Here is a 22,615-nt window from a genome sequence, read left to right on the forward strand (position 1 = left end):
GCGGTGAAGTCGTAGATGCCCAACAGCGGCGGCATAATAGGCTAGCCGTGTAGGCGGAGGCACCAGTCGGCGGCGACGGAGGCAGGCCGGCGGTGAAGTCGTAGACGCCCAACAGCGGCGGCATAATAGGCCAGCCGTGTAGGCGGAGGCATGGACGCCCATGAACGGTGGTGTGACCAACCAACCGTATAGGCGAGGACACCAGTCAGTGGCGGCAGAGGCAGCGAGCGATACTTGGTAATCTTGATGCGAGATGCATGTGCGTAGATATAGTCCCTGCCTTGAAATACAAGATGAATCTTGGTGACTTGGGAAATTCAACCATTGCCTTCATGGTCTTGGTGATGATGATTTTGCTCTGTATACGCTTGACGCTAAATTGTAGAGTAATCTTTCTGGGCAGAGCAGTATTGATCGATGTGCATGCATAGCTGTATTTAGGCCGACGGCTTCCTCTGATTGGTCGGCTGGTTTCCCATGCACACAGAAAGTACCGGATTGGCTTATGTGCTTGTTACATGCAATTGCTAATGACGCTGGCCCATGATGATTGCTCCAATCGATTGGCTGCGAGGACAAGTTGACTCGGATTTGGATTAATAATTGGATCTCGTCGGGAGATACGATACCAACAAGATGCCGGCGCCACAGATGCCGGCGGCTGAGAATTGATACGCATCCCTGAATAGATTAAAACAGATGATGACTGCGGTGCGGCCACCTTCTTCAATGAAACTGATAAACATAGCGGCGGCCGGACGAGATCAAGGTAGTCTTGAACCTTCCCGACTTGATTAGGTCCAAGTGAGAAATCGAGAGCTTTCCGAAGTCGTCGACGAAGAAACCGAAGCAGGAGATTGGTTGTAAAGCGACGACGAATCCGGCAATGCTGAAGGTTAGTTTCCATCGCACTTGTCAATGGGAAACTCGACGCACCCCTACCTGGCGCGCCAACTGTCGAAACATGAATTCGGCAATAATAAAATGGGGTAGCGCACGAGACCTAAAAGTGGATGGATGTGGAGACAAAGGATTTAGACAGGTTCAGGCCCTCTCAATGAGAGGTAATACCCTACTCCTGTTTGGGGATTTGAATCCGCCGGGTGTGTATTGATCTGACGATCTAGTTGTCTCATGCCCCTAGAGGGGCTCCCTGCCCTCCTTATATAGGACGGGGGGCAGGATTACAAGATAGAAACCTTAACCAATACGGTATCGGTTTCCTAAATCTACTTTACAATCTTATCAAACCAGGACTTTAGGCCGTTTCATAATATACAGGGAAACGTAATACCCAAGTCATGATCTGTTACATATTTTATATATATAAGTTATCCCCTATAACTAGTCGGATAACCATGCCGTGTGGGTATGGGGTACCCATAATCTCCACATCCTCCTCCTCCCACCTCTACTCCGGCCACCGGCCGCCTCCTCCCACGCTCCCCCCGCCGCCGCCGCCGCCGCCGCCGCCGCCATCGCCACCCGCCTCCTCCTTCTAGCAGTAGTAATAAAGGAAGGAAGAAAATCCACCGCCCTACCCCTATCTATCCGTTGCCTCACGTCCGTTTCCCACATTTTCCGCTTCCTTCGTCCATCGCCATCTATTAACCCGCCCCCCCACGATTCCTGCCGAGAAATTTCTCCCCCCCACAGAGAGGGAGGCGATCCCTAGCCTCGTCCTGAATCTCGCGGCGCCGCCAATTCGATCTGCCCGCGCCGTCTCAGGGCGGCGAATCTTGGGCTGGAGTCGGGGGGAGAGATCCGGGATCTTCCTTTTCTTGGGTGTTCCCGGGACGCAAATCTTGCGGCCGCCGGGCAATGTGACTGGGGTTCTTGTGGGGGGTGAGGCGATTCGCGCGCGCATTCGGTGCTGAATCTTGCGGGGATGGAGCATGTGATCGGGGGGAAGTTTAAGCTGGGGAGGAAGATTGGGAGCGGATCTTTTGGGGAGCTATACCTTGGTACGTTCCTCGTGGGGTTCTCGGATCTCTCGTCTATCGCCGCTCGTTGCGAGGCACCGTTCGTTTTTCTTCTTCTTACTGTTTACGCTGTTTGTGATGATGTCGTTGATTCATGGATTGTTTCGATTACAGGTGTGAATATACAGAGCAGCGAGGAGGTAGCCATCAAGTTGGTATGTGAAGATGATTTCGTTTCTGATATATAAGCCTTTTCTTACGCCAATGTATATATTGTAGTAATTAGTATTGCATTGGTTTCTTTTGTGCTGATGTTGTGATGCGAATATGGTTTGTTCTGCCCTCCTAGAAAAGATTAGATCACCTGAGGTGTAACAGAGTTTGCATTGCTGCATGATCAGAAATTTGAATGAAGCTACATGTATACGTCCTTGTGAAATCGTTGACATGACCTCTTGCTTAGTATCATACTCTTTCATACAAGTAGAAACCAGGTCTTCTAAATTTTTTTGGTTCTCCGACCTAACTGGTCTATTAGAGATGTTCAGAATTGGGAAGTAAGAAAAAAGAGGTGAAGATTTTTCAGCTTCCAATTGGATCGTTGACATTATTTAATTGCTTCATCTAGGTGATGTGTGTGGTTTACGAGAGCACTTATTCTGAAACATCTGTAAATAACATGAGGCAGCCCACCAACCCTTGTCATACTATATTATCTGCTCTTGTAACATTAGGACTCAGGGCAGCCGCCCGTGATTCTGTTCACATCCTGTAAGACCTGCAAACAAAGCTTTTCCGTCTGGGGAAACGAAGCCTTTTGGAATACCTTGTGCATGTTTTGGCTAGGTTGGGTAGCTGTGAAGCATTGGTTATTGTCTATTTCAATGTTTCAAAGCAGCATTCAAGGATTCTCCTGATATTATTGCTCCGGTTCAGTGGTCAATGCACTTCTTTTAGAAGCTTCTATTATTTCGATATGATTGTTAGTAGTTTGGTCACATCTACTTTTCAAGCAACTTACCTTGTAAGTTCACGTAGTTGCTAGTTTTGTGAACCAGCTTTGCCTTTCTAATCATGAATGCCATTTCTATATTGTAAGCCTGTATGCATTGGATTGCTTTCTTAAATGGTGCAATCCTTGTTCTATGAGAAAATGTTGGTAATAATGAAAATAAGGTGTTCGGAAACTTGGAAAGTGTATTTCTATATTGACATGAATAGTCACTGTCAGCACTGATTACTTGTCCTTGCTGACACTGGGACAAATTACCTAAACCTTTTCTGTCATCTCTTATTTTGTTAGGAATCTGTAAAATCAAGGCATCCTCAGCTTCATTATGAGTCAAAACTATACATGCTTCTGCAGGGGGGAAGTAAGTGTAATACGGGAAACTGTTTATCTATTTAAATAAAATTGTTCACTTATTATGTCTTGGTTATGTTCAGCTGGAATTCCTCATCTGAAGTGGTTTGGAGTGGAGGGGGAGTACAATGTCATGGTTATCGATCTTCTTGGTCCAAGTTTAGAGGACTTATTCAACTACTGCAACAGAAAGTTTTCTCTTAAAACAGTACTTATGCTTGCTGATCAGATGGTGGGTTTTTCTTACTGAATTCTATTATTTTGGCTGTTAATTTTGGTTACCTGTATGACTAAATTTCAATAAATTAACGATCAAGGAAAGTAAATTTCAAGACTTTATTTGTCTGATTTAACCACTAACTTCCTGTTCTATACAGATCAACAGGGTAGAGTACATGCACACTAGGGGGTTTCTACATCGTGATATCAAGCCAGACAACTTCCTTATGGGTTTAGGCCGCAAAGCAAGCCAGGTTTGTCCCATTCATCTGCAGTTGCTGGTAGATATAATTCATTATTTTTCTGCGCTTTGGATGTTGTTGGTTGCCTGGTCTGTATAATTTTGTATTGATAACATCTTGATTCGAGTATTTGGCCTGGTTTCTAAGTATCATCTTTTTTGGTGCTATGAAGTTTTGTCAATTGGCAGTAGTATCTTCAATTATACTTTCTAAGAGAGGCTATGATATTACCAACAACAGCTGTCAGCTGTGCTCTGTGTGCTTGATGATTATACTAGTTTCTTTATGGAGAAATTATCTTGTATAATAAATTTTAGTATTTTTTAGAAACATCTTTTTTATGAATGTAGAAAGACTTTGGAGAATTTAAACTGCTGACTGTGATCATCGATTTACCATACGTTTTATTATTTCGTAAGAACTTGAAGAATACAAGGATAATATTTCTGTTTTCTCTTATTTGTGCATACTGTTACTCAGCATATGCATATCAACTGCCTTTCTAGTACTGCTGCTAACTGATGATCGAAAGCCTGCATTTACTTCATATGTGATATATCTTACAATGAATAACATCAAGAAATAAGCACAACTTTTTGTAGACATTGTTGTGAGTGATCTTTACAATTCTGTAACAGGTTTATGTCATCGACTATGGTCTTGCAAAGAAATACCGGGACCTCCAAACTCATAAGCATATACCTTACAGGTAATTAGAAATTCTTCTCTAGTAAATGTTTTAGAAAGTATTTATGTTTACACCTGGAAGATTGTTGTAGTAGAGCACTCAGCTTATGAAAAATCATACTAAAGTATATTGTTTTGGTAGCAACACCGTTTTTATCTGACAGAGCTCAAAGTGCTTAATTTAGAATTTTTCATTACCATAACTGTGCTTGGCACACTACCGGTGGAGCAGTATCTGCTATTAACCATATTGGCAAGCAGTATCTGCTATTAACTATATAGATAAGCCCACACAATTTTGTTATCTGTTTTTACTTCTTGAAATTAAGAGAAATGCTTGATAGTAGTGAGTAATGACAGCAGCATTGCAACAATTTGATCAATGATGATTGTGATAATTGATAAACCATTTTCTGTTATGTTTTAGTACTATACTGTGACATTGGTCAGTAACACGGGTTACACTATCACTATTCACTACTTAGCAGTTACCTCCTTCATACTAATAGTAAAAAGTTTACCAGTTTATCTACCATTATATTTCTATGCATGATTATGCTTCATACTTTTCTGGGGATATATGTTTGAAGCTTACATGTTTTTCTTTCCTACCATAGGGAGAACAAAAATCTCACAGGAACAGCACGCTATGCTAGTGTAAACACCCATCTTGGAGTAGGTAAGTGTCTTTACCTGTTACTGATTCGTTTTCATCAGAAGAGATTTTATTTTTTAAAAATCTGAACTAACGCAAACTAATATGTATTTAAGAGGTGCAAAATGTGGCAACACTGAAAAGTTATGAACAAGTGTAGCTCCTTTGAAACAAATAAAGTTTAGCTTGCAACAAAATTAGTCAATTGCACTCTGACTGCTAGTATATGCGTTCTTTTAATTCTGTTTTTCACTACAGAACAAAGCAGGAGAGATGATTTAGAGTCTCTGGGCTATGTGCTTATGTATTTCTTAAGAGGAAGGTGAGACGATGCTTGTTTTCTATTTTTTAAAATTCCATTTTATACGACAATACATTTTATTGATCTATGTTAACTTGTCCATCTCAGCCTTCCTTGGCAAGGTCTAAAAGCTGGCACAAAAAAACAGAAATATGACAAAATTAGTGAAAAGAAAATGCTTACTCCAGTTGAGGTAATGGAAATTGGTTTCCATGCAAAAAAAATCTATGAAGAAGCATGACATTTTTTGATTTAATTGCAACTTAACCTTATCATATTTTACACAATTTTGTATAGGTTCTCTGTAAATCTTATCCCACAGAGTTCATTTCATACTTCCATTACTGTCGATCTTTGCGATTTGAAGATAAACCAGACTACAGCTATTTGAAGAGACTTTTCCGAGATCTATTCATCCGTGAAGGTATGCTCAAATATAATACAATGAAGTATCTCTGCATACACATCTAAAATGATTTCCTCTCAATTCTTGCAGGGTACCAGCTTGATTATATATTTGATTGGACGAAGCAAGGTTCAGAAAGTAACAGATTGCGAGTATGTCTGCTATTCCTTTTTCTAACTTTTTTTGGTAATGCAAAGCTTTACCGTACTAAATGTGTAGCATCTTTTCCTTGCTTCCAGTCAAGTGGAAGGACAAGTGGGTTGGTGGGACCATCTGCAGAACGGACTGAACGAGCTGCAGGTTTGTCAGTAGCATAGACATTTTTTGAATTTATATTTAGGAAATAAGTTTGGAAAATAACAGGGGTTTTTTGGGGTGTTGTCTCAACAGCAAGACAGGATGTTCCTGACAGATTCTCTGGTACAGTCGATCCATTTGCTAGAAGAACTGGCTCTGGTTCTGGCCATTACGGAGAGCACACAAAGCACAGAAATATATTGGATTCATTACTTGCACCCAAGACGGTAAGAAATTGAGCAGCTAGATCACCTTCTAGCAGTATCCTAAAAAAACTGCTCAAATTAGCAGGATAATGAGACGGATGTTTCTTCGTTAGTCTTGACCATCTTTTCGCAGAAATCTTTTGTTGTGTTTTTACATTACGTTGCTGTTGATGATAGCTGGAACTCTGTATTCTGGAAGGCTTATGTCAATTTTACCATGCGTGCTAGGCTGTTGATTTAGATAAAAGAAGGCCCACATCATCATCTCGTAATGGGAGCACATCAAGGAAGGCTCTCTTGTCAAGCAGCAGACCAAGTTCTGGAGATCCCATTGATCCGAACCGCAGTAACCTAATTCCAACCAGCAGTGGCAGCAGTCGCCCATCAACTATGCAGAGGCTTCACCAGTCAACAGGACTTGAGACCAGGTCCTCGCTTACCAAAACTGCAAGAAATGTCCATGATGATCCCACTTTGAGGACCTTTGAACGCCTTTCAATCAGTGCTGACAGAAGGAAATAATGCTTCGAAGAGCAAAAGATGTGAGTTGCTGCTCCAGTGAGGACACTGGGGATTCCTTCACACGATGATTACTGATCAACAAGTAAAAACCATTCTGTGCTACAGATGATGCTGAGATATGCTTAAGAGTGAAGTTTGCTTACTGAATCTTGGCGCAAAAGAAATGGTTAAAGAAATCATTTTACACGCCATTCAGAAGAACCCGGACCAGCAACTGTGCTGGTCCAATTAATGCTGATGTTGATCAAATATTTGTAGAAATGTTATTGAAATAAAGCAGTTCATTACTAGCAAAATATGTACTATCACGTAGTATTTCCTTTGTGCACTGCAACTAGAACTTCTGCCACTCTGCCACTATACTCTTAAGATAATCAATATCCTTTTTTGCCTTAGTGCCCTTTAGATACTCCGTCACATTATTTCCTTAAAAACTTGGAGATCATGTAATCGTTATTAATATATCATACGATCAGATATCGTTATTCAACTAGCAGTTACTTTTCTAACTATCAAAATATTTGTTTCACTTTTTGACAACTGATTTAACTCAAATATGCTCTAGCAGTAGGCAAATTTGAGTGAACTGAATCTTCTTTGTTCCAAGAACATTTGTGAATCTGAGGCTATTGCCAGTGGTGAACTACTACGGTTGGGTTCAGAGCTGTTGTGTTCTGTTGAATATTTCTCAATAACCTGTAATAAAGTACTATGCACTTACCTCAGCTAGGAATGCGTTTGTTTGTTTGTTTTTTTTTGAAATATGCAAAATGCATATCTTTGTATTAAGATAAAAAAAGGCTGTTACAACCAGGCACAACTACATGTACAGGAATGAAGTTGTACATGGGTCCTGATCATTTTTTGCTAGGTAATGCCCCCAGCTGATGTTGCTGAAGTTGTGTTAGGGCTTCGTGGTTGATGGAACATTCTTTTTTTTTTTCGCGAACGCGCAAAAGATGGAACGTTCTTTTATATCTTAAAAAAAAAACTCCGGCAGTATATAATCGGAACAGAATACAGAGCAGTGAGCAGCACTGCCAACGAAACTGGAGGCAACACAAGAACAAGTACCAATATGTTAGGGTTAATCTGCACTTGCACCTTATTGCAAGAAATCCATGTGACTGGGCTGAGCAGTTCTCTCTTGACTCGATTAAAGATTACATGTGACGATGTTTGTACCTAATTATTTTGTACACCAAAGTTTAAACCACTGAATGCGCTCAGAAAGCTTATCAATATATGGCAGAACAGATAAGGCCCGCCATGTATATTGATCACAGTAAGGGAACAAGTAGACACTCCCTCCGTCTCATAATAAGTTAATTTAGTACGAGATGTGGCATATCCTAGTACTACGATTTTGGACAAAGACATGTCTAGATTCGTAGTTCTAAGATATGTCACGTCCCGTAATAGAGTAACTTATTTTCTGACGAAGGTAGTATATGTTAAGAAAAGCATATACATGCACATAAATTGCTCCAGAATAATAAGACTAATGGTAATACATCAATTATAGATAATGAACATTGAAACCAAAATTCTGCACATGCACTTTCCTCTGTTATTCAGTTATATCAAAGCAGAGTTTAGCTTCATCCCAGGGACCATTGATCTCAAACTTGTATTCCTGAATTCTTATAAGCCAGTAAGGGCAAACAATTGAGATAAAAACAAGCAGTGCCAGCAGTAGGATGAAGAACATGTGATGCAATTGGTATGTGACGCCTAGGGTCATGATCATCAGAGCAAAGGAGAAGAGCAGATGAAGTCTAAGAGAGAACTTCTTAATACAAAACGCGACGAGGGGCACAAACAGGAAGATCTGCAAGGAGAATAGCATGATTGCAAAGACATGCAGCCTAGATGGCAGGCGCGAAGCTACAAGGACGGATGCTACTATCGATGCATTCAAGGAGATATTGCTGGTCAATTTTGGGTTGTTGAGTGCACCAGGTGGCCTTATAGTTGAACCAGAATAATCATGCAGAAAGAGGTGAACCAACAGAAGGCATACAGCAAGTGCCCATATGGAATCTGAACTGATGGACCTAGTGAGGGTTTGATAAATCGGTGCCAAAACATACAGACCACTGATGAAGAATGATGTATTGAGGACATACTTGGAGAGAAGCTTGAGCGAGAACGGACTTGCCGTGAGCAAGAGCATCGAAAACCCGGCAAGAAGTAGACTAGTGTCTAGCTTCAAAAGAGTGACCTCATCAATGACCAAGTTCAGTGTATAGGTCCATGTTGAAACCACAAGAGCAACAATGCAGAGATACTGAGATATGGAGACCGAGTCGATCATCACTTTCAGGAGGTCCCTCTTGACAACATTGGCGTTCATAACCATCTCCTCAAGGAATGACTCGTCCGTGTGGTTATCGTCATAGCCTGGCTGCCTTCCCCCATAGGCAACTTTTCTCCACTTTGGTCGACTCTCATTGTTCATATTGTATTTGCTACTATGTTAACAACCAGGGGCGGATCCAACTTGGGAAACTTTTGGGGGGAACAAACAAACTGCTACTTGTATTAAGGTTAAGGCTCTGAAATTAAGAGAAGGGCTTCTTCCAGATCTAGAAGAGAAGCTAGGGTTAACAAACGCAAGCGAATTCCAGACAAAAGTAGTCCCGGTGGGATTGAGAGATGAATCAGAAAGAGGATGTGGATGCTCACCAGGATCCCCTCCCATCCCCTGCTCTGCTCGCCAGATGGAGACCGCCGCCCCTCGCCTGTTGTGTTCAGCCGCTACTCGTCTTGGCGCAAGGAGCGGAGGAGACGACGAGACGCGAGATTCCTCTTTATTTTACGCCAACGGAGCGAAGGGAAGATACCCGTGTTACAGGAGATTTCTAGCTATGAGGTTTTATCAAAAAAAAAAAAAAAAGTAAATTTCACAAAACTACATGTTTTATGGTTCAAGTTACAGAAAACCACAAATATTGACACTTGGCACTTAAGTATATATATATTTTAGTAGTTTAGTTTCACAAAACTACACTGTCGATGTATGGATTCACCTTTTGAGATGACGTGGTCGTTCCATCTAGGATGAGGATGTGGCACCCTATTAATTTCGTGCGATGGCTGGTAATAGGATGATATGTCCTCGTCCTAGATGAAACAGTCACATCATCTCACGGGTGAATCCATTCATTGATAGTGTGGTTTTGTGAAACGACACTACAAAAATATATATACTTAAGTGCCAAGTGTCAAAAGTGTGTGTGGTTTTCTGCAACTTGGACTACAAAACGTGTAGTTTTGTGAAATTTACTAAAAAAAAGTATTTCTAATTATGTGGGTTAATTGTCTCAAAATTCATTCTAATCAATTTTATACTATGAAATATATACATATATGGGTTCATTAAATAAGATTATTCTGGTCATTTGTCTATCCTCCTAAGAGCAAGTTTAATAGTACAGCCCGCTCTTAGCTCCAATTCTTCCACATCATCATCATATAGTATAATTTAAGAGACACATGATACAATAGTTGTGCTCTAATAATAAGTTGCTGACACATTATATATTTATTTTAATTAACGGAACCATCTATGTTTATTTATTTATCTCTCTTCCTCGCGTTGCGTGGACCAGCTTCCCCTCGTGTTGTATCTGTGGGCCCAACTTCTTAGAGTTCGTGAGCAGCTCGGCGACTAAATAGTCGCCCACTCACCTTCCTTCTTTCCTCCAGCGCATCACGCGAGCTAACGTGGAACCATTATCGCCAGCGTTAGGGCTCTATTGTACATGCTCTAAGGCTGAGTTCGGTTTGAGTGGTCGGGAACAAATCTTCCGCGCACGGAAAACGGAGCGGTCTATTAGTGCGTGATTAAGTAAGTATTAGCTTATTTTTTTCAAAGTTGGATCAATATGATTTTTTTAAGCAACTTTCGTACAGAAACTTGGTAGCAACGAACAAAGCCTAATATGTTCTAAATTAACTAGAATTTCGATTTTTATGGGACAGAGGTAGTATTTGCCAACTCCTGGATCTAAGAAACTGAAACGAATTCGAATTTTTTTCTCGGAGACAGAAACATATATGTTTGGAAAATTTGGAAACAGAAAATTTCATATATGTTTCCTAAAAACATATCCGTCGAAAACGAATTTGGAAACATATATCCCAAACTATCCGTTTAGGATATATGTTTCCTGAAACTATCCGTCAAAAACGAATTTGGAAAATTTCAGGAAATGAATTCAGATATTTTTCTCGGAAAACAGAAACGGATATGATAATGCTACTATCCGTCGAAAACGAATTTGGAAAATTTCAGGAAACGGATTCATATTTTTTTCTCGGAATCGGAAACGAAGTGTTTCACATGTGCAATTTATTAGCTCCAGACTTTTCTACTCTAAATATTTATATTTATACTATGTGCCATAGTAATAACAATTGCAGTTATAGATGAATATAGTTCTCTTTCTCCAAGAAAATAAAGTGTACGACTACTTGTATTATTAATGATAAAAACTAAAAATATTGATTTATTGTTTCAGAAAAGATATCGAGCTACATCTCTTCATTGATTTTAGAAGTTCGGCTTAAGGGGTTTTTATATTCCGATAAATAAGTGTTACCGTATTCGATAATATTCGATTTTGTTTATGTATCCGTGTTTCTGATTCCATTCCAATTTTGAAAAGAATATGGAAACGGAAACGATAAGTGGTTTTCGTCCGTTTCCAAAGTGTTTTCATCCATACTTACTCTACCTTTATCTCAATTTTTTTACTACTTTAAAACTAACTATTTCTTTATGATGACTGATGGTCCACATGCCACTTTATCCATGAGCCACCATCGTTCCTCCTCTCCGCCTTTATATGCACAACCAGATGTCTTTTTTCCTTGTCTTTTTTCCTTCCCCGTCATCATACACGCTATTGTGTCATCGGACTTGGGAGGCAGAAGCCGATCCGATGAAGAGCTAGATCAGGCGGCTCCTTCTTATTGGATCCGATGAGAGTTAGTGTGCGAAATGGTTGTATAGTGACTGAACTTAGAGATGGATAGAATTGGGTTTCTAGTCAGCAACACGGGTTAGGTGTTGTTGAAGGCGGCTCAAAGATGATCTAGATAGAATTCGCATGGATGAGGTGAGATTTTTTTGTTTTGTAGACAGTCTCTTTTTAAAATGTCTCAAACATAAATTACTTGGTTTCGTAGACAGTCTCTTTTTAAAATGTCTCAAAACATAATTACATGCAGTCCATCCATTTATAAACCAAATTATACAACTATGACATACAATCAAATTCAGACCCAAATGAACAAAACATTAAATTTTATCCTACCAGTCCAGACTGGGTATATTGCTGTTTTAATTTTCCAACTACTGAAAATGAGAGAAAAAATTGCTAACTCAGAAAATGGAAGGATTTTCCATCTAACTCAGGAAATGGAACGATTTTCCATTCTTCAATGTAGAAGCACGCCTACCATTTGAAAAATTGAAACAGATAGCGTCTGCCATTCGGCACGACTGAGCAAGTGAATATTCCAGTCTCAGTAGGTGGTGTAACATTCAATAACCCGGTGCAGCGACTCAAGACTGCAATATGCTGCACGAGCAAAACACGGCAATCTCAACTGGTAACGAGTAGAGTCCACACAAATCACCAGTGATCATATGTTGGAAACTATTTAACAGCCATCAGTCATACAAAATCTCTAAAGCACAACCATGCTCAATTTAAATATGAAATAGGTTCCATTAAACAGTAGTACTAATTCTGGCTCTAAGACCATTGAAACATATTGCTGATCCAACTTGGAACCAAAAACTCAACATGGCACTACTAAGCCGCGGCAGTCTTCTTGAGCTTCGCAAGCTCTTGCCTGATAGCACCTCCCCTCTGTTCATACAGAAAACATTGGTGTAAGCTAGTGAGTAGTTATAAACAGGAGTAAACCAATTGAGAATAGGATGTCTGACCTTGATCTTGGCCAACATAACCTTGAACCTGTCAAAGTCATTGAGTGACGCTCTCCTCTTCTGGACAATTAGCTTCTTGCCCCATGAGCTATTCTCCCACTTGTTCTTAACATCTTAAATAGAATAACCACCACTCAGATTAGACATGGACAGAAATAAATAACTGCTGATAGGATTGGTAGCACAACATTCATACTAACCAGCCTCCTCCATAGCCTTAATCAAAGTTGTCTTCTTCGGGACACGTTTGATGTCAATCTTGATGTCAGTCAGGGAAAGCCTCTTGAAGTTGATCTGGCACCTGACCATGTCAGGAGCATCCACAAGTGCCTGGTGATTCACAGAAAACAGAGTTATGTGATATCCAATAATCAAAGCACTACAATATAATTAACTCCGATTAGAAAAATGAGCAGCGATAACATAATAGTGGCACTAATGCATCCGCCAATGGAGGCACCATCAACACTATCAATCATAGGTAAACCAAAACCTCATTGTCAATAAATAGTTCATTATTGTAAATTGCCAAGTAGTCCGAGCTAATGCTGATAAACTTCTAGACTTGACGCACATTTTTTCAGATCAAGTACTCCCTCCGTACTCGTAAAGGAAGTCATTTAGGACAGCGACACGGTCTCCAAAACACAACTTTGACTACTTGTTTCTATAAAAATATTTATTGAAAAGTGATATATGTATACTTTTATGAAAATATTTTTCAAGACAAATCTATTCATATAATTTTTACATCTTCAAACTCAACAACTTGAGAGTTATTCATGATTTATATTCCCGAGGTTTGACTTAAACATTGTCCTAAACGACTTCCTTTACGAGTACGGAGGGAGTACACCACAGCAAATGCAGAATATTCTTCCATTTAAGGCTGTGCGGAAACAGAAGAGACTTGCTACTCTCAAAGGATTCATTTTTGGCGTTCCATTATATTCTACTACGTTAACAATTCTTACATTTCTCACTAGAAACAAATTACAATAGCAGCAAGAGTTTATCACACCAGCTAGTACTAGTATAATTTCTATAGATCCAAATTATAAAGCGGGTACAAATGGAAACAGTTCAAGGCGTACGAGAGAAGACGATGCTTACCCGGTTCTGGTCGACGACATCAACGATGACGACGAGGCGGCCGTAGTCCTTGCCGTAGTTCACCAGGGCCACCCGCCCGATCTCCACGAACCTCTTGAACGGCTGCACGAAAGGCACAAAAAAACCCCGGTCAAACACACGCGCGCAATCCAAAGCACCACCACCACCACCACCACCGGAACGGCAACGGCGGCAAGACGACGAGCCCACGGCGATCCACCTACCATTCTCGCGGCGGCGGTCGGGAGAAGCGGCGGGGGGGGGGGGCGCGGAGAAGCGGAAAGGCAAAGAGGAACTAGGGTTCGGCGGCGGCGGTGGTGGGAGTGGCCTATAAAGGCAGCGCGCGGGTTTCCCTGAGCCGGTGGATCGCCACCCGAGGCCATCCAGCCGTCCGATCTAGGGTCAGACCGTCAGAGCGTTTATTCTGCGGGGGACCTTACTGGGCCTCCCTGTTTGGGCCCTTTCAACGCGTAATGGGCCGGCCCATTTCCGAGCTACTCAGATCAGGACTTGTGTTACGGCCTCGCCACAAGGATCGGTGCACAGTAAGATTCCGCGGTAATAATAATAAATCTGTACGGAGTCGCTGGCCTCGCCTCGCCTCGGCATCTTCTACTGCTCGCCATCGCACTCCACCTCGGGTGAAAGCCGGCGCCTTTTGGATCACCCCTCTCCTCCGATCGACCGGGTCTCTGCTGAGGTCTCCACGCCGCCGACAGGTAGCGCGAGGTAAGGGGGAAAAATATTGGCTTCTTGGTCACCGGTTTGGATGTGGCCAGTGTGTGGATTTCGTGATCAGTGGGTGTTTCTTGGGTCCTGGGATCTAAGCTCGGAAGATTAGTAGAAAGTGCTTTCCACTTCTTGGATTAGCGGTTCGGGGGTGGCCTGGTGGCTCTGATCTGATCCAGGGTCGAGTTGTTTCTGCTGAGTGGTAGAAAGTCTAGAAGAAATCTTGTTGCTCGGTTAGTTTGTTTGGTGTGATGCGTAGTGGATAGCACGGGCTAATTGCTTGTTGTTGATGTCCCTGATCTGTGTTTTGGTACAGGTACTTAGCAGTTAGCACAACTGATCCTGCAACTGAAAGCAGTTGCTGATTGGGGAATTCATTGCCACGGGTCATAGTGATTAGAAACTGTTGTGGGATCAGTGTCTCTTTAGTGAATTAGTGTGGATTTTTGTTTGCTACGGCCGATATGTTGACGCATTCATTGTTTTCTATTGCAGCTAGAGAGATGGCCGAGACAGTGTTCACTCCCTCGTTGGAGGGTATGAAGCATGTTAAGTCAGAGAGCAGTGTCATACTCACCAAGCCCTTTCTTGATGTCTGCAAGCAAATCTTGCCTGTTTTGGGTAACTGTCTTTGATTTCCATATTCAGATCAGTAGCTTGGTTCCTTTTTTAATTTGTATTTACTATGTTTAGTTCAGTACTGCGGTGGAGCAGTAAATGGTTTTCTAAGTTGAGACAAGCTTTTGGCAATTGGCAGTGGTCTATACTGTTGTTGGATTTTGCCTATCAAAATCACCAAATAGTTATGTTGGTTTGTGGGCATTTGGCATTTGATTTACCTGTAATGCTGCTACAAATAGTTGATTGGACCAATCCATCACCTCGGTAGAATTGGTCAGTGACCTTCTGAGGGTAACACCATATGATATTTAATGTAGGAGTTCAGTAAAGTTTTTTTTGGGGGTTTAGAACTTAGTTGTTGCTATATACACATTTCTAAACAATATAAGTTTTGACATACATTTGTGTGGTTGTGTTAGTACTTCAATTAAATCGTTTGTTAGTTTTAAGTCAGGGCATACTCTAACTATTGTGGCTAAGTGTTCCTTTGTCTCCTTTGTTCTCTGACTTTGTATTCCAGATAAATTTGGAGCTGCTATGGCACTTGTGAAGAGTGACATTGGTGGTAATATCACGGTAAGCATCCTTTTTCTGCATGACACTGTTAATAATACATTGTGTTTCATTCCTCATTTTCATTAGTAAATTTCTAGTGTTATCTATGTGATAGATGCATAAATCATATTTACTTTAGAATGATTTGCTTACTTAGAAGTGTCCATATCCCTTTTGGAGCCCACAGATTTCTAGTTTGTTTTGCTAACAACTGATCTAATTCATTCTTCAGAGGCTGGAAAATAAATATTCTTCAGACCCATCAAAATATGAGCAATTGTACAGCATGGTTCAGGAAGAGGTTCAAAACAAGACTGCAAAAGGTTCGTCAAGCTGCACAAATGGACTTCTGTGGCTCACGAGGTGCTTCAAACCTTCTTGGATAATTTATCACCTTTCAGTTGCAGCTTAAGCAGCCTTATTAACTCAAAATTTTACTTTCAGGGCTATGGACTTCCTTGTTGAATTATTCCGTAACCTGCTTGAGCATCAAGACTGGACTATGAGTCAAGCTTGTACTGATTCATATACCAAAACTCTGAAGAAATGGCATGGTTGGCTTGCCAGTTCTAGTTTTACAGTTGAGTCGTTCTCTCTATGTTGACCCGCATAATCAGCATATACATGGTGTTACTATAATCTCTTCAACATTATTATTTTAGTGAAATTAGAATGTTTACGCCTAAATAAACTAATGCAAGGGTGGTTCCTTCTCAAGAACTTCACTAAAAAGACAATTTTTCTGTTTTAGCAATCTTTAGAACTAGTGGAAAATCATTATTTTTCTTTCTCGAATACAGTGGAGAATCATTATAACCCAACTGTTTTCAGTCATATATGCTCTTTTAGTGAATACGTACAAGAGCACTTCAGTTCATAATTGGGTGAGAGAAGGGCTTTGCCTTTCTGTGAGAAGTTCTTTAATTTGGTCATGTTTGCTTCCTTTATTTGCTTTTCCTCCGTTTGTATGAGTGCTCATATGAGAAATTGGCAGGTGGCAATGAAGCTTGCTCCTAATAGAGAGAAATTTATGGAGGTCATTAGTGGAACGGGTGACATAAAAGCTGATATCGAGAAATTCTGCACGACCTTTTACCCTTTTCTCAAAGAGAATCATGATTTTCTGGTATGGCCTCTCACATTTTGAAGGCTTAGTCCTTTAGTCTGTAATTGTCTGATTCTAATGTGATGTCTTCCATCATACTATTCTTGCAGGCCAGTGTTGGACTTGATGATCTGAAGGCTTCTTAATGCATTCCTATGCAACAATTACCCACAGAATAAACCTGTCTTACCTGTCTAATGAAATTTAGTGCTGCCGAGGGTATGCTGTTTTCCACCTATCTTTGGAAAACTATAGGGCAATAATGAATGTCGTGAGCTCAGAACGATTGGGCAAGCCCATGGGCAGCTATACACAATGTATGTGTTGCTTTATGCAAAAAGGTCAACTGTTGAAAAGCATTCCCGTGCTAGAGGAAGTTAACATGTTACGTACTTATATGCCCTGAGAATTGTTCATCTGGGGTATCCATCAGATTTGGTATTTGCTGAGGCCTTAACTCGACTTGCACTGGAAACTGTCCACTCTCTGGGCCTTGCTGGAGTGCGAAGCCCAAACGTTCTGATGCTACCGATTCGCGTCAAAATAAGCCATTTGTTGCGGAAACATTTGTGAACAAGTCAATGATAAACTCTCCACGTTCGGAATCAATTTTTCGGTCGGCAACATGGCACTGGCAGTTTCAACACTGGAGAAGATCAATCCATGTGACGTGTTAACACATATTTTCTCCATCTTTTAGTTAAGTCCATCAATGCACGGATGGAGCGTTCATAGGTGATATAGACGCAATTCTTGAAACACGCATGATGTGCTACTGAATATGATTAACTAGACCAATTCGGTTGCACGTACGCCTCCTCACCTGACCATGTAGCGAACTAAACAAAAACATTTCCGAAGAAAATATTTATAATCGAATTGCTCCACGCTACAGGAGTTCATCATAAGAGAACTTCGTACCGTTCACAACGGTACCAGTCATTAGAATATTTACACCTAAATTTCCATTACAAATTGGGACGAGCCATACTACCCTAGAACAATCACTAGGCCAAACGTGACAAGCGCACCGCCGGGCGCTGAAGGCTTTAACGTCGTTTATTGCAGGAGCAACAAAGGACTCATGTGCAACATGACACTAGGGATCACTCTCTAGAGAGTGAATTTACTTCACTTGTGTAGAATGCTTTTTTTCTGCGCTTTGAACTTCTTCTGTGGTTGAGTCTGCACGCATAAAACAAATCAGTTAAATGAACACTTCTGCAAGAGAAAGAGGAAGTCTTACAAGATAACAATGGGAACCAACCTTCGGCTTCTGTAATGCCTCGTAGTCGATTCTGTTCTTCCATGTGCTCTTGCGTAGTTTGATTGGCCTGTTTCCAACATATTTACCTGCATGATGTTAGATGTGTTAATCATATCTGCAGTGCGACGATAATCCAGGCAAATGGTGACAGGGAATGGGGGCATGAACTTATACCATTCATCTCTTTCAATGCTGCAGCAAGATCCGACGCATTAGCAAAACTAACAAAGGCATAGCCCCTAGTTTTACCAGTCCATTTGTCCCTAATAACCTGAAGCAGAAGACGTCCATTATTAACAGTCATCTTGAAGCAGCAAAAAGGTATTATAATGAAGAATCTAAAAGCTTGCCATGCTATATACGGTGTGACTCACCCTAGCCATGTTGAAGGATGGATATTTTGAAAATGCCTTTGTAAGAACATCATCGTTCACTTCGTTTCCAAGATCGCCACAAAACAACCGAAAATCATCTGTGGATGGGGAAAATTTGTCAGATGTAAGTGTGAATGCTTTGAAATAAAAAGAGGGCACATTTGAGAAAAACAACTGTTATAGCACCATTTTTGGTCATTGCTACAGACTAAAGTAGAATAATATATTTGCTTCTATCAAATTATGACGAAACATGACAGCACAAATACATACTCATGTCAGGTGCTAGTAAATTCCAAAGACAATATAGCATCATAAGTATTTAACGCTGCCAACATTGCATGCTGCTGCTAAATTATTATACATCAACTCAGCAAGGCTGCTACATCTTAGACATGTTACATGATGGATGACACATCATGAAGTATTACAACTAAATAGTGGTATCTGATACGTCAGCTAAGCATGTAAAACTAGAAAACTGTAGCTAAAAATGCTAAATACAGTTAATATATTTAATTGTACAAAAATCTAAAAATAAGGATGACAAACAATCTGCAAGAGCTGAGCTACAGTACATGTTATATTGACTAACAGGAACGCAACATGACGAATTGATAAAATCAGATTATTGTGGAAAGTAAGTTGATTGGCTAAAAGCCTCATCCTTTATGCAATCACTAATATATGGAACAAAACTTTTTAATAATGTTCATGCTTTGTTGATAACAATATATATAAGGGAAGATCTTTATTTGGACAGTCCCCAACAAGAATCTATCACCATATTAATCCTAGGATGGTAAGTGTATCATCAAAATTACACCAGGAACATTAGAATAAAAAATATAAGTGGAATAGTTTGCACCAAAATGCGCAGTAGAACATATTTCTCTGTATAACTCTATGAAAAATTTTCAAATATCATATTCATATAATCAAATTAGGCATGCAAAAACGAGATGACAATGCATGTAAACTAATGGCAAAGGCACAGGAAATGTTTACTATATCATCTGCAAAGCCCACCTAATTCCACGAGACAGGCATCAACTCTGAAACCTGTTGGGCTACATATCACATCCTCGGCCACCTTTAACAGAAGGAAACAGGGGAAAGTTTGTCTTATTAGAATACATAGATCGAACATTAGATCTTGCCTGGGGAATTGAAGGTGTTTGATGGTTTGTTGACGTGAGGATAACAGACATTCAGACAAGTTCAGACGAGGGGAAAGTCACACTGCCAAGTTCAAGATTTTATAGATCATAGAACCACAACATTCCAACACAACCACCAGGAAGAAATAGTGAGAAAGAGATCTTACTTTCGGGCCAGTCAGCCAAAGTTGGATCCTCCCAAGATTGCCCAGCTGCCTTTCGAGGTACTGCCTTTTTGTTTGCTTCAATCTTCTTGTCTTTCTCACTATTTGCAATAGCAGCTTTCACAGTAGCTAGAGCTTCAGGAGTGATTATCTGTGAATCTTTCTGGAACAGTTGCTGAACCTGCGTCGTGGTGATACCATAATAGACTAGTTACAGCTAGTTTCCAAAATAAAAATTAGTACTATCAGGTTCTTGATTTATGAAGCTACATCCTTTTCCATTTACACTGAAATACAACTTACAGTTGCACTGAACAAGTCTCTCATCAAATGTTAATAATTCAGAGTTAGAAAACATAAACATTGGCACGCCTCCCTACATCTATAGAAATGAAATCATGACGTAGCATCTAAGATCTTGCATAACATGAGCCGAATATGTAGATTTCTGTGCATCATTCTGCAGACAGATTTCACAACCTACAAACTGTATATGATACACTGGTATAGTGCAATATGAATTGGCTTCCATTGAGTATTCCACTTTTACATTGTGTTGTCCCAAGGATGAAAGGTGGATGACGAAAGACCAAATGAGCCTTTCAGTTGAATCAAACATGACATAGCGCATTATCCCCAAACTGGCATTACTCCAAGCCTCTAAAACAACAGAGTCTAGATCCTCCCTAATCCGCCATCACCGCATCAACAAACGGGCAGTAGAATTCACACAGAAAGGAGCGGTTGAAAACGTAATCAGAAGAAGAGGGGCAGAGTTCCTACCTGCTGGACTTGGGGCATGGGGTAGACGGCGTTGTACGCCGCGGGCGCCGCTGGCCAGGTGGCGGGCTGCTGCACGTTCTGGAGGTGGAACGGGACGGGGAAGTAGGACGGGACCGCCGCCGCCGCGGCAGCCGGGTACGAGTACTGCGCGGACGCGGCCGCCGCGGCGGGCGAGATGGACTGCGTCGACATCGCCGGCGAGGCAACCAACCAGAGTGCGGAGGCGCGGCGCGGGAGGGGGCGATCGTACGGGCTCACGCGGCGTCGCGTGCGATGTGTTTGTTGATCTCAACGGCCCGCGCGTCTGGTCGCGGATTGCAGGTGGCGTGAGCGCGAATCGGTTGGGTTGCCGGGGGAAGCAGAGGCTGTGTATTGTGATGATGCGCCGCGTGGTGGTAGGGGGGAATGGTGTGGAATTCTCTCGAAGCTCCTGGGCGTTACTGGCGATCACACCACACGGAGGAGGAGGTCCACGGGGAGATCCGCGGAAACCGGCCGCGATTTGGCTTACGGGCGCTAGCTTAGGCCCAGGAAGGAGGGGAATACGTGGGCTAGCCACGGGAAGGCCCCCCCGTGAGGCCGTGGCCCGTGTATGTGATGCGGCGCGCGGCCTCCTCGCGCTGCGCAGTGCGTGTGCGTGGACGTTGAGCCGTGGACTGGAGATGAGGCGTCCCCACCGGGCAACACGCGGCAGCTGGGCGGGGTCGGGTCGGGTCGGGTCCGGCCACGCACGGAGGCGAGGCGGACAGGCGGTTGTCGGATCACGCAGACGGAGGGACAGCGCCGCAGCCCGCAGTTATTTGACACGGTTCGGGCGGACGCTTGGAGAGGCCGAAGTAGCAGTAGCCCGGCATCGCGCGGAGGCGGAGCAAACACCGCGCGAAGGTGACGTCGCGGCCCGACAGTGTGTCGAGGCTTGCTGATTGTCCATGATTACTTTTTCTATTTCCTTTGTCATTTTGTCATTTTGTGATAGAGTATGGTGGTGTTATTTTTTCATGAAGATGAAGATTAAGTTTTTTCTGCAAAACGAGATGGTATTAACGCATGATTGATTGAGTTTTCATTATTACAAACTTCAAAAATAGATTAATATGTTATTTTAGAGCAACTTTCATATAGAAAGTTTTTACACGAAATGCACGATTTAGCAGTTTAAAAAACGTACCACGAAAATCTTAATTTTCATCCAACTCCTATTGGAGAAAAGAACAGGGCCTATTTCTTTTAGTCGTGAAAGCCTGTTTTTGAGTCTTTGGTACCAACATATGAAATATTTATGATACCATAATAATATTTATCACTAAACCAATAATACTTGATGATACCAATGATAATTTGAGTTACCATATCATGGTATCTCGAGGTGTCGTACCAGTCCATAATATATCGATCTATCATTCTGTATCGTATAGTACTATATAATATCATATCATGGTACCTTGAGATATCATGATATTGATTTATTATATTGGTATAATGTAATACTTGATACTATGTCGTGATATCTCTGGATAGTACGCTTGATGATACTCAATGATTCTTGTTGATATACACGCGATAAAATACTTGATGATATTCAATGATATTGGTCCATACATACTTGATGATACTTATCAATATACGATGATACTCAACGATAATCATGGGTTTTAAAAATGATCGATATTGATGTAGTATCACGAAGGTAAAATCGAGTTACTTCATGCATGGTATCATGACATCCTTAGAATAAATCTCGGTATTAGAGGGGTATTTTATTTTTTTCAAGGATCAACTCCCTCCATTTGCATCGGCCAATTAGCCGCATTCTAGTTAATTTGCAACCTTAGAACTTAGAAGAACAACACACACATGTATAGACATCCACGTCAAAGCTAGCGCCGCCGACGACGCACGTATAGTATTTGGCCGGTTACATTCCGCTGTTTTCTCCAGCAGACAAAACAATTATTGCAT

The 22,615-nt window shown here is 41.4% G+C and overlaps 5 protein-coding genes across 6 annotated transcripts; 2 read left to right on the top strand and 3 right to left on the bottom strand.

The window, feature by feature from the left end:
- The first annotated feature begins 1,371 nt into the window (after positions 1 to 1,371).
- On the top strand, positions 1,372 to 7,315 carry LOC4330018 (casein kinase 1-like). Its single transcript, NM_001416746.1, has 14 exons — positions 1,372 to 1,964; positions 2,097 to 2,137; positions 3,226 to 3,295; positions 3,369 to 3,517; positions 3,663 to 3,758; positions 4,385 to 4,455; positions 5,051 to 5,112; positions 5,347 to 5,410; positions 5,498 to 5,582; positions 5,687 to 5,813; positions 5,886 to 5,947; positions 6,035 to 6,095; positions 6,186 to 6,319; positions 6,527 to 7,315. Exons 1-14 carry the CDS (start codon positions 1,889 to 1,891, stop codon positions 6,818 to 6,820), a joined length of 1,392 nt encoding a protein of 463 aa, NP_001403675.1. The 5' UTR covers positions 1,372 to 1,888; the 3' UTR covers positions 6,821 to 7,315.
- A 670-nt stretch (positions 7,316 to 7,985) lies between these two features.
- Positions 7,986 to 9,601, bottom strand: LOC4330019 (phosphatidylinositol N-acetylglucosaminyltransferase subunit C). Its single transcript, NM_001416747.1, has 2 exons — positions 9,509 to 9,601; positions 7,986 to 9,408 (listed from the first exon to the last, which is right to left on the bottom strand). The coding sequence occupies exon 2, from the start codon at positions 9,279 to 9,281 to the stop codon at positions 8,391 to 8,393; it is 891 nt and encodes a 296-aa protein (NP_001403676.1). The 5' UTR covers positions 9,282 to 9,408; positions 9,509 to 9,601; the 3' UTR covers positions 7,986 to 8,390.
- A 2,849-nt stretch (positions 9,602 to 12,450) lies between these two features.
- LOC4330020 (large ribosomal subunit protein eL14) lies at positions 12,451 to 14,202 on the bottom strand. Its single transcript, XM_015767389.3, has 5 exons — positions 14,123 to 14,202; positions 13,899 to 14,000; positions 12,986 to 13,115; positions 12,786 to 12,898; positions 12,451 to 12,705 (listed from the first exon to the last, which is right to left on the bottom strand). The coding sequence occupies exons 1-5, from the start codon at positions 14,123 to 14,125 to the stop codon at positions 12,649 to 12,651; spliced, it is 405 nt and encodes a 134-aa protein (XP_015622875.1). The 5' UTR covers positions 14,126 to 14,202; the 3' UTR covers positions 12,451 to 12,648.
- Positions 14,203 to 14,492: 290 nt separating this feature from the next.
- Positions 14,493 to 17,365, top strand: LOC4330021 (glycolipid transfer protein 1). 2 transcript variants are annotated; one of them, XM_015771227.2, is made up of 7 exons: positions 14,493 to 14,627; positions 15,123 to 15,248; positions 15,769 to 15,824; positions 16,036 to 16,166; positions 16,248 to 16,383; positions 16,798 to 16,929; positions 17,019 to 17,365. In XM_015771227.2, exons 2-7 carry the CDS (start codon positions 15,131 to 15,133, stop codon positions 17,052 to 17,054), a joined length of 609 nt encoding a protein of 202 aa, XP_015626713.1. In that variant the 5' UTR covers positions 14,493 to 14,627; positions 15,123 to 15,130; the 3' UTR covers positions 17,055 to 17,365. The 2 variants fall into 2 exon arrangements, with proteins under 2 accessions (XP_015626713.1, XP_066163506.1); XM_066307409.1 differs by lacking the exon at positions 14,493 to 14,627 and adding an exon at positions 14,670 to 14,860 and having other exon boundaries at positions 14,944 to 15,248.
- Positions 17,366 to 17,760: 395 nt separating this feature from the next.
- On the bottom strand, positions 17,761 to 21,004 carry LOC4330022 (uncharacterized). The gene is made up of 6 exons (XM_015771228.3): positions 20,657 to 21,004; positions 19,877 to 20,054; positions 18,550 to 18,647; positions 18,350 to 18,446; positions 18,176 to 18,261; positions 17,761 to 18,093 (listed from the first exon to the last, which is right to left on the bottom strand). Exons 1-6 carry the CDS (start codon positions 20,846 to 20,848, stop codon positions 18,040 to 18,042), a joined length of 705 nt encoding a protein of 234 aa, XP_015626714.1. The 5' UTR covers positions 20,849 to 21,004; the 3' UTR covers positions 17,761 to 18,039.
- Between the last annotated feature and the right edge of the window lie 1,611 nt (positions 21,005 to 22,615).

The sequence above is a fragment of the Oryza sativa genome, chromosome 2 (genome assembly GCF_034140825.1).
Source record: "Oryza sativa Japonica Group chromosome 2, ASM3414082v1".
Taxonomy (NCBI): Eukaryota; Viridiplantae; Streptophyta; class Magnoliopsida; order Poales; family Poaceae; genus Oryza; species Oryza sativa.

What these genes read in the sequence shown, in the direction of transcription:
- LOC4330018 (NM_001416746.1), top strand. Translation starts at nt 1,889, where the DNA reads ATGGAGCATGTGATCGGGGGGAAGTTTAAGCTGGGGAGGAAGATTGGG. An exon ending in CATAAGCATATACCTTACAG is followed by an intron (nt 4,456 to 5,050) that starts GTAATTAGAAAT and finishes TTCCTACCATAG; the next exon opens with GGAGAACAAAAATCTCACAG. An exon ending in ACGGACTGAACGAGCTGCAG is followed by an intron (nt 6,096 to 6,185) that starts GTTTGTCAGTAG and finishes TTGTCTCAACAG; the next exon opens with CAAGACAGGATGTTCCTGAC.
- LOC4330019 (NM_001416747.1), bottom strand. Translation starts at nt 9,281, where the DNA reads ATGAACAATGAGAGTCGACCAAAGTGGAGAAAAGTTGCCTATGGGGGA.
- LOC4330020 (XM_015767389.3), bottom strand. An exon ending in TAAGGCTATGGAGGAGGCTG is followed by an intron (nt 12,899 to 12,985) that starts GTTAGTATGAAT and finishes ATTCTATTTAAG; the next exon opens with ATGTTAAGAACAAGTGGGAG. An exon ending in TTATGTTGGCCAAGATCAAG is followed by an intron (nt 12,706 to 12,785) that starts GTCAGACATCCT and finishes CTGTATGAACAG; the next exon opens with AGGGGAGGTGCTATCAGGCA.
- LOC4330021 (XM_066307409.1), top strand. Translation starts at nt 15,092, where the DNA reads ATGTTGACGCATTCATTGTTTTCTATTGCAGCTAGAGAGATGGCCGAG. An exon ending in ACATTGGTGGTAATATCACG is followed by an intron (nt 15,825 to 16,035) that starts GTAAGCATCCTT and finishes TTCATTCTTCAG; the next exon opens with AGGCTGGAAAATAAATATTC. An exon ending in GGACTTCTGTGGCTCACGAG is followed by an intron (nt 16,167 to 16,247) that starts GTGCTTCAAACC and finishes TTTTACTTTCAG; the next exon opens with GGCTATGGACTTCCTTGTTG.
- LOC4330022 (XM_015771228.3), bottom strand. Translation starts at nt 20,848, where the DNA reads ATGTCGACGCAGTCCATCTCGCCCGCCGCGGCGGCCGCGTCCGCGCAG. An exon ending in CCATGCCCCAAGTCCAGCAG is followed by an intron (nt 20,055 to 20,656) that starts GTAGGAACTCTG and finishes ACCACGACGCAG; the next exon opens with GTTCAGCAACTGTTCCAGAA. An exon ending in AGGCATTACAGAAGCCGAAG is followed by an intron (nt 18,094 to 18,175) that starts GTTGGTTCCCAT and finishes TTATGCGTGCAG; the next exon opens with ACTCAACCACAGAAGAAGTT.